Below are 10,473 nucleotides of genomic sequence, written 5' to 3'. Positions count from 1 at the left end.
TATATATATATATATATATATAGTATATAGTCCGGCATCGCTAACCGGCGGGACTTTTGATAATGAAAGCGACCGAAAAATTCTGGAAATGCTTTTATCCTGGTATTTGTTCTATCCACCTTTCAAAACATTGAAGTTCGAGGGTACATTAATTCCACATTCATATGCCTCCAATATCTTACTAATAACAAACCAGTCATTACTCCCATACCTTCCGAATGGATTTCTACAATCTTCACGTTGAAAAAAAAACACGCCATCCGTGTGATGTTAAATCTTACTGTTTTCACTCTCAACATTCCTTCATATTTCATACAGTCCAGGACGTACCTAATAAATCTTGCAAATGCTGTCAGTAGTTATCAAGATGAAAAATAATACCTTGGAAAAACAAACGGATGACGAGACTCAGTCGTTGTTAGCACTGTGTGTGATCTTCCCACAAACTGACCCTTGACAGACATGGCGCATGCGCCCACGCATTGACTGCCTTCCGTCAGTTGGTTGGCTATACGTACCCATGCGCCTTTATCCAAACAGCTATTGGTTGACATGGACGTGACGTTGCAATCTAGGTACCGGATTGGCCACGGGCTGCGTTGCGTCAGCACTCCGGGGTGACTTGCCACATCCGATTGGCTGGCGACCTCGTGACGTCCGGGAGAATCCTTCGTCTCAAAAAGACTTGCGGGTGTTTACTTCAAGTCAGTCACGTTCGCACCTGTTGACGAGGTGAGACGCAGGTAAACTTGGCGTCGGCGGTTGCACCACGTGCCGTTGTCACCGTGCGCCTCCACATAATCGCTAAGTACCGCAGTGCGGAAGTATTTTGGCCTAACACTATGTTACCAGGACCTTGTAATAGTGAGGAAAGGCCTAAAGCCACCGGGCAGTATGTGTTTGGTTCGATGTTGGTCAATGGAAAATCTGCGACACCATATTCGGATGCCACGCAGGTGAGGAAAACAACCTTGGACGTCCACCTCGTTCCAGCTCTTTTTTACAATATCTTCCGGGATATTTTGACAATATTTACTTTGCAGCAATCCGCACGTTTCTATGTGATTTTTGTAGTGCATTTTCTGATTTACTGTGTTAATACTTGCTGCAAAAGAAGAAGAGCGACGACTCTTTACTACTTTCTTTTGACGTCTTAAACCAATTCCTTATATGAGTCATACTCAGACTCATACTCATAGGCGAGTTATACAAAGCATTTTTATCTTCCACAATAATCTGAAAGTTAAGTATAGTTTGGAGATAATTTCAAACCTGCGCTGCAATTCCTAAAAAAAAAAATTTCGATTTTCGAACTTCAGTATTTAAAGTAAATTCAAAGTCTACATCTTATGGGATGGAAAACGTCTGAATTTCATTGCTACGTGATCGATTTTAGCCCGTCGCTGACTTTTGCAAATTTTACGATTAATGAAAATGAGTGAAATGAAATCAATATTTATTGATACAAGTAGCGACTTCCGATATTCCAATAATGCAAAGCTCCTGTATGGGAAAGTTAAATCAGGCTTGACGCTACTTTAACTCTCGCATAGATCGAGTATGTCTCGGTGTTTCGTTGCAGTAACCAACAACACCTATGGCTTGGCAGGAGTTCAAAGCCAAGTAAAACTAAAGCCTTGCATTATTATATGTCATTACCTATTTGTATAGTTTCTAATTTTTCTCATTGCCACTATTATATTATTATTATTATTATTATTATTATTATTATTATTATTATTATTATTAATTATTATCATGATCATTATTATTATTATTATTATTATTATTATTATTATTATTATTATTATTATTATTATTATTATTATTATTATTATTAATTTGAAATCATGTCTGAGCATCTTCTTTTGACTTTTATCGTTAACATTGTTAATATTAACTGGATACCTAATTAACTGTGAGGTAGTAATAAATAAGATGAATAACAGAAGCGTGCAAATGAATAAGTATACACAATTACCACAGGCATAAGTGACGTAAGCAGTAATTCATGATGTTGCTTAGTTAGAATAATTAGGTGTTGGACTTTGTTATACTCTTCAAAATCATGACTCTTATCCTCAGTGAGCTTTAGATAGTAACCTCCATATTTGTAATCAAGCAATGTCAGCGTGAATACCTTGCTTGACCCAAATTATGTCGATAGCTATGAAATTTGCTGTGACGCCGCGGCCGGTGCCATGGACAAATCTTACTGCAGGCAACAACCAAATGTGGCACCTGATAACATGAAAACGATTACCACTAAATATGCTCTCTTAATTTCCGACTGGAACTTTATTTTGTAACTGAGCAGCATTTATAGATATGACGCCACGTAGCTTAACCCTAAGACAAAAAATTTCGGAATTCTAATCCATGCAAAGAGGAACATCAATCATCATGATTGATGCACAGGGATTCATGCCAAAATTTAATCTCATAAAACCTTAGAAAGTAAGAAGTTCTCTTAGTATAATTTTTTTTTTACACGGAGGAGGGTAGAAATAAAAGGCATTCGCTATCAACGAAAATTGCGAAAAGTAAAGACCTACTTGACCTAAATCCTTTCGCCGTGTCTTCATGAACGCTGTAACGGAGAAAGCATATATCGATAACTAATCGGTAAAACTTTGTTTCTTGCAATTATGCCTTCTCTTCTAAAACGAACTGTCAGGGAAAACCAATAACCCTGTGCAATTAAAACTCATCCCTGTTAGTCACCGGAGAAGGGCAAAATAAAGTGATTGGCTATATCTTCCTCATACCATACCGGTGAGAGACAGTCTGGTATAGTTATATTCAGCTGAGAGAGAGAGAGAGAGAGAGAGAGAGAGAGAGACTCCTTACTCTTTTCAGACAGATGTATCATAGCACGCGTAAGGCGCCTTACCACGTGTCGCTCGTCTGGCAAGAAGTAATATGAGTGGCAGTGTGTTTACCTCTCAAGGCGCAGAGGCGTGCACCAGAACACAAGGAAAACATTGAGAGAAAAACCGAGGGAGAGAGAGAGAGAGAGAGGCTTGATCGCGCGTAGTAGGTTGATGGTGCCCAGACATGTACACATTTTTTCTTTTCGTTTTCACGGAGCCTGACACTTATGCTTTTAATGGTCCTAACACTGACACCGAATAACATTTTCTTTCTTTGCTACTCATATGTATATTCTTTCATATTTACAGTTTTAGTAAAGCAAAGCTAAATATCAACAAATGGTTTGTAGTCGTTTATTTTATAATATTGAATAAGATGAAAAAGTAGTAGTAGTGGCATCCGCAGCGATGAATGCGGAGAAAGCAAAAATTCATTCATTTTCTCTGTAAACTTTCACAAAGCATAACGACCATAATACGAGAATTATAATGAATGTGCAGCGTATATTGTATATTCTTACTTCTGCAGTGATATAGTATGTATTTATTTCTGTATCCGTATTCTCTTTGTTCCCATTTCCTCCTCCCACTTATTTTATTTGAATAGACTGGAAATGCCACGTCGGAAATAACTGGTAAGGGGCTGAGGAAGATCACATTTCACGTCCTCAGCTGTGAATCGTGAAGAAGCGAGGAAGCGGCGGCGGCCGCCACCACCGCCGCCGCCGCCTAGAAAGACATTTTATGCGCGAAGGCAGAAGTCTCCTGCCTTCGACGCTTCTCTTTTGTGATCAGTTAGAGCTGCTAATGATCCTGGTAATATGGATGTTACTTGTGTAACATGTTTTTATTAAATAGTTTGTACAGCAAACTTAATTAAGGTATCCGTCATTACCAAAGGAAAAGAGCTAGGACGAAAATAACTATTTTTGTAAGTAATGGGACTTGATAAGTCCAGCAAAACTACCTGCACTGGTAATGACATTGCTAGAAAAGGGAAAAGTGAAAACGGTGCAACATTTGCGTTTAAGAATAACGACATCTCAAGAATATTTGGCCAAAAATGGACTTTTCAAGAAAACCAATCATGTACCGGTAGTTTAATCTCGATTGGCTAAGAGGACGTGAATTAAATGTCATTTTGTATATATTCTATTTCAAACAATCGATATTTGCAACCTGAGATTGCATAGTTTTGCATATAAAGTGGTATGATCCCTTTGAAATGACATCGCAATGGAAAACGATGATATGAGACCTCCCAATACACACGCTCCATTTTTAATTTAAGTATTGATCTTCCATAAGCTGTTTAATTAAAGACTTGTCTGACAGCTCACAGACCGAAAAAGAAAATTTCATTGGCATTTAGTCTGGTTTTACTTTGGTTGCGTAGAGCATTCAAAGTATGTCTTGGTTGTTATTTTTGTTTCAAAGACTTTGGAGGGTGATTGATATAATTAATGAATGCAATTCAGTCATTTTACCAGCCCTTACTGGCATCTCATACCCCTTGTTGACAGATGATTGGCATAATGAAGTCGGGTCAGGGCTAGTTATCACAACGAATGCTGTGTACAAATTTACAACCTATAATAAAATTCTTTGCTCATAAAACACAGGTCTCCAAACACATGAGCAAACTATCAATTTTAAATATGACCTATAAGAATTCAGTTGCTGTTGACGGTGCCTTTTGAAATGATATCGTTTTAGCCCCCAGTTTTCTCCTGAACGTAATTTCCGAGTAAAACCAGTACTTCCACAACTGGTATAAAATTAGCTCTGCACATAATGAATGCGATATGACGATCAATTTCCTACGTAAAGATTTTACGTTTATGACTCAATCATTAAGTTAATGACAGTAACGAGTTGTAATAATAACAGTGTCAACAGCAATAGCAACAGTAATAATAAAAACCATGTATAATTTCTTAAGGAATTCTTATAACTCCAGTTATTCCACGTGCCTATCTATTTTGGGGATAATCACTCTTATGGTAAATCCGACGAGGATATCGCTCGAATTTCTGTCTTATACCCAGAGTAAACTATTTATGGTAGTTAAACTGCCCGACAAAGGGAAATCTGACCGAAATGCACTAGACCTCGACTTGGGGCGCTACAAAACTGAAAGCAATCCGTGGAATGTTTTTATTTGGACGAGTACCAAAAAATTGTATCAATTTTCGCGTGTATGGCCTTGGTTAGGACGCTGCCGCAGTGATATGGGTGGCCAATCGATTGTCATTCCCACTTGATGGTCCTCTTGTGCTGACAGTTTCCCTCATCGAAACTGACAATTATTCGAAGGCAAACCAGGAAATGAATGTTTTTTTTGGCTATTTTTTTGCTTTTTTTCCTCTTAATTCCAAACATTCCCACTTATGTGTGTGTGTAAGAGTGAGAAAAAATTACATACCTTTTAAACTAGAATGCTACGGTGATTTACACAATGAAGCATCCTTGTTGACCATTTAGACATATATATACCAAATTAATATTGAACTTTTATGACTGATAGCATTGTTTTCACAAACTGTACCAGAAAATTTTTTTCCTCTCTTTCAGACGAAGAAGCACCCTCCCAACCACGTGAAGCGCCCTATGAACGCCTTCATGGTGTGGTCGCAACTTGAACGACGGAAGATAGTCTCTCAGACGCCCGATATGCACAATGCCGAGATATCAAAACAGCTTGGACGTCGATGGAAACTTTTAACTGAAGAACAAAGACGACCTTTTCGTGATGAAGCCCAAAGACTAAAGGTTCTTCATCGCTTAGAGTATCCTGATTACAAGTATCGACCCAAGAAGAAGAACAATAAAAACTGCCCACCTCCATTGCTTTTAGGTAGTAGTAATATTCTGCGTGGAGTTGCACCTGGTTCAAGTGGACGAGTGTCTAAAAATCGACCTCAGATTACCAATTACTCCCCTGCTCATGCTGCAACTGTGAGCAAAGTAAGGGAATGCCTTCTTGCTGCAAACCTTAAAAACCTGGGAATTGGAAGGAGTTCTGTAAACTCAGTAACATCTCTAAAGGACAAAATTCTTCCAGATTCCCTAAACACCAATGTACCAACTAGCCCTCCCCATGAATTTCCAGATTCACCAGAGAGTGCAATAATATATGATGACAGATCAGCTCAGCAAATCAATTGCTTTACTCATAATGGAAATCAAAATAACCTAGATTGGTCAAGTGACTTGCTCATGTCATGCCCTTCTGACCTTCCCCCTATGGATGCTCAAACCATTGATCAGCTTCCAGAGAACCCTCCAACACTTGCCGATTTAGAAAATATTGGTGTGAAGGATTTAGTGCCGCTTTCCCCAGGCTTATCATTAAACCTTCAAGATTTTCAAGCACTGGATTCTGATATAGAATTGTGGTCTAATAATAATTGTGAACAAAGGGACTTAGCGACACCTCCTACGCCATTGCTTTTAGGATCTCAGGAGACACAAGATCCTTGGTCACAGCACGTGTGGGATGATGATATGGAATCTCTCGTAGAATGTCTTGAGGTCACCTACCAGCGACTGCAAAGTGAGGGCAGGTCTCAAGTCACTCAGGCTCCAGCACAGTGTCCTTTAGCCTCAGCATGGTTAAGGCCTGCACTTGAAGTCTCCTACTCCATAGGTGACCCTTCAAGATGAACATTTGATTTGTTTACTTATGCATAACACTTAGTGTTAATCTACTTGCTGGTGAGCTGGACTCGCCTAACTTAGTTCCCTTATCACGGTACCTTGACTGATAGCATTGTGGGTCATCTCTAGACTGGATGATTTAATTCGCATCAGTACCTCGGGAGCTAAATCTCCTCAGCATTATGACGTCCTGATCTCAAACTTTGGCCAATCCTTTGCCCTGTTCTGCAAAATGTTTTATATCAGATTACAAGAAATGTCATTGTATCCTTCTGGTGAGTTATATAGCTATTATTTACACATATATAAGCATGTATTCATGTGTATGAAATATTGCAAGTAAACTTTGACGCTAATACCCTTGCAATTTATGTGTTAGATTAAAACGTGTAATTTAGGCTTAGCTAAACCGACTGATATAGGTCTCTTCTCGTTTTCCAGAACAAGAAGAAAGAAGCATTTCTTCCATGTGATTGTCCAGAAGCAACGACGCCTCTCACAGCTATTGCTATTCTCTCAGACATTAAGATATTTGGCCTTAAATTTCCAATTTCGATTCCTGTTTATACATCTCTTTCTGATAAGCCCTACCCATTAACGACTTACCATTAGAAAGTTAGCTTTCATATAGCTTTGTATTGCATTTCATTATTTTATCCTTGCATATAGAATTCTTCTGGTTTGATATTCAGCCCCTATTCAGACCCCCCAAAAAACTATTGCAAAAAAACGAATTTTTCGAAATCCTTTGATAGCCTGAAACAGAGTATAGTTACTTTAAATTTACTCCCACCAAATTTTTAAAGCATAAAATATACTACTCCTCACTCTCTGAACAAGGAACGAATTGATCTCATTCCTTTCATCGCTTTCTTCTCAAACAAACGACACGAGCAATTTCCCTGCTCTTCTGTCCTACCTTTCATCAGAGTTGGCCATAAGTTCTGCACTGCTGTGATATAAGGTGAAATTCTAGTCTTTCCATGCAGTCCACGTGCTACTGGATAGCACTGCTGACCTGCTTGCCTTGAAGAGTTAGTTGAAGTCAACGATTTACAGTTTTGTATGTTATTTTCGACATGATTTTGTTACTATTGAGCTCATTGTAAATAGATTTACGGTTTGAAATATTTCATATGAGTCCTAAGATATGTGTGTAATATGAAGGGAGAACTGTTCAAGAGTTTTATGCATGCAGGGGAGATTCAACATTGTTATCCACGGGATTAGATTATGTAAACGGTGTGAGTTACATACTCGAGTCTAAATCCTCATGTTCTATTAGACTCACCTGTTTGCTGGTCCTTTATTCTGAGGATTTCTTTCGTTAAGGAAAATACAGGTAAACTGCAGAATCATAAGATCACTTTCATTCTAACGAATAAGTTTGAATACATACATGTCTAGTGTAAATTTACATGGCAACAATAAGTATTATTAAAGTTCTAGATTCAATTAAAATTCATATTTACACTGAAAAGCAAAATTACTATTTTTTTTTATTTTCTGTAGATATTCGGATGTTAGACTACTTGTTCATGTTATCTAGTAAATGATTTGGATGACATTTTAGATTATTTGAATTTTGTAAATTTAGAAAATCTATAAGGGCAAAAAAATTCAGGTAGTGTTCATTAAGGAAGATTAACCCCCTGGCAGAATTTCTTTTCCACGTGAAAGGTGATGGCCGTTCGAAGTGAAAGCAAATGGTCAGTCAGCGGCTGAAGTTTGTAAAGAATAAATTTATTGCTGCAAATTTTTTTAAGTTCATTTCAGTATACGGAAGCCACTTAGACTGACAATAATAATGAAGCCCTACTTTGCAGACTGCAGATTTTTTGTATAAATACCAACATTTAACATCAATAAGAGATACGTGAAATGAAATGTATGGTGATCTTCTCTATGCTAACCATTATTTACAAAAAGAAAACTTTGTTCTTGTTTTGAAGATTTTTTAGAGATGGTTCGGAAATGAAGTCGAAGCAATGCTAATGTCAATTTCAACACAAGTAAATGTGAATATTACCGGTTATATATAATGAAACATATATTAGGGGGGTGGATGATACTAATGTATATATTAGTATATACATCGACATAATATGTATATTACATATATTATGCATATATTATAGAGAATATTACCAGTTATATATAATGTATATATATATATGTGTGTGTGTATGATATATATGTATATATAGTATATATATACATACATATGTATATATACATATATTTATGCATATATATAGAGATATATATAGTAAATGAAGGTATGTGTTCACCACCAGTCACCTGGAATGTTAGTTAAGTTAGGTTACTATTAGGTCAGTGACGTCAGTGGTAATGACTTGAGATAAACGAAAATCCTAGTTTAGGATTAATAAGATCTACATCTAAAGTGTTTGGTTAACTTTCAGAAGCTGTATTTTAGTTTGCATTTTTGTTAGAACTTTCAATGTTAAAAAAAAACTTGCCATTTTCCTAAAAATTAACGAAGTTCAAGGGTGTCACATTTTGTGTGCACACTGGTTGAATCTGAGCTTAACTTACTTTTATGATTTAATGACGTTTAAGATAAAAATATATTCATCTTTGGCGTATGGATATATGTATCTGTATGTATGAACAAACCTAGATCTCCATACGAAGGTTTCATGAAATTCGAGTAATGGCAAAGTTACCAAAAGGAAAATGTTTGTTAGCTTGGTGAATGCCAAGGCAAATAGAAATAGCTTTAGTTCCCACGACGAGGTAAGGAAGGTATGCGACTTTAAGCTTACGATTGCAGTTTGCTGGTTACGATTGTAGTTTGCTGGTTACGATTGTAGTTTGCTGGTTACGATTGTAGTTTGCTGGTCGCAGCTGATGGATACTACGTCGTCTTATTTAGAGGAAAGCATCAGAATGCAAAGTTATTAAAGATATTTAAACGTTCTCATCAGTTCTTCCTTAACTGTAATAACCATGTTTTAAAAGATCATTACAGAATATACAGAATGTAAATCAATTTTCTAGATTTATAATGTTATATTCATGCATAAATATATGTATATATACATATATATATATATATATGTATATATATATATATATATATATATATATATATGTATACATATAAAAATATTCATTGTTTTAATAATAGATTCTCAAAAGTTCAAAAATTAGGTCCGTTGACTGCAGAGCGAAATCATATTCTGTATCAGATATTTCCAGTAAAAATTGATAAAAAAAATTCGATATTAATATCTTCGGTGAAAGAAGGCAACAGGTGACACTTGTGTTAAGTTTCAGTCCAATGTTCTGATCAAATAATGTTCCTTATATTTTATGAGGTATTCAATATACGGGTGAATTGAATACCTCATAAAAGATAAGAAACATTATTTGATAAGAACATTGAACTGAAACTTCAACACAAGTATCACCTGGTGCTTTCTTTCACCGAAGATATTCATATCGAATTGTTTATCAGTTTTTACTGGAAATATCTGATATTGAAATATTATTACAACAATGAATATTTTTATAGGAAAGGTTTTGATTTAATACATTTGTTAGAGTTGGACGTTGAAAACGTATTACGTTTACAACATATTGAGAAGGATGTACAAGTGCCAATTACGGAGAAAATGACAATAAATGCTTTCTTCATAAAATTCGTTTTCTTGTAAAAAATTTAAGAAACCTCGCTGAAATGACTGAAGGAATAATGCCGCGTTTTTTTCTCTCTCTCTTTTCTTGATGCAGAAGAAAGAAGCAGCAGCTCCAACAATATTTTGCTAATCTCAATAACAGACCTGAATTCTAATGAAAATAGGCAAAGAATCTATTTCATACGTGAAGATTCCTTTACGACATATGTACTTTTAATTTTTAATTTGAATAAAATTTTCCATATAGATGTATGTACCTAATATATTTCAACGTT

General features: G+C 36.2%; 1 protein-coding gene across 1 annotated transcript; it reads left to right on the top strand.

Annotated features, from left to right (window-relative positions):
• Positions 1 to 724: 724 nt before the first annotated feature.
• LOC135201668 (putative transcription factor SOX-15) lies at positions 725 to 8,571 on the top strand. Its single transcript, XM_064230782.1, has 3 exons — positions 725 to 956; positions 5,448 to 6,808; positions 6,975 to 8,571. Exons 1-2 carry the CDS (start codon positions 843 to 845, stop codon positions 6,537 to 6,539), a joined length of 1,206 nt encoding a protein of 401 aa, XP_064086852.1. The 5' UTR covers positions 725 to 842; the 3' UTR covers positions 6,540 to 6,808; positions 6,975 to 8,571.
• Positions 8,572 to 10,473: the final 1,902 nt, after the last annotated feature.

The sequence above is a fragment of the Macrobrachium nipponense genome, chromosome 28 (genome assembly GCF_015104395.2).
Source record: "Macrobrachium nipponense isolate FS-2020 chromosome 28, ASM1510439v2, whole genome shotgun sequence".
In the NCBI taxonomy this organism is placed as follows: domain Eukaryota; kingdom Metazoa; phylum Arthropoda; class Malacostraca; order Decapoda; family Palaemonidae; genus Macrobrachium; species Macrobrachium nipponense.
This window is presented reverse-complemented; position numbering and strand designations above follow the sequence as displayed.

Bases quoted from the DNA above. Each gene is read 5' to 3' on its own strand.
- LOC135201668 (XM_064230782.1), top strand. From the start codon at position 843: ATGTTACCAGGACCTTGTAATAGTGAGGAAAGGCCTAAAGCCACCGGG. The intron at 957-5,447 runs GTGAGGAAAACA...CCTCTCTTTCAG, and splicing joins CATATTCGGATGCCACGCAG to ACGAAGAAGCACCCTCCCAA.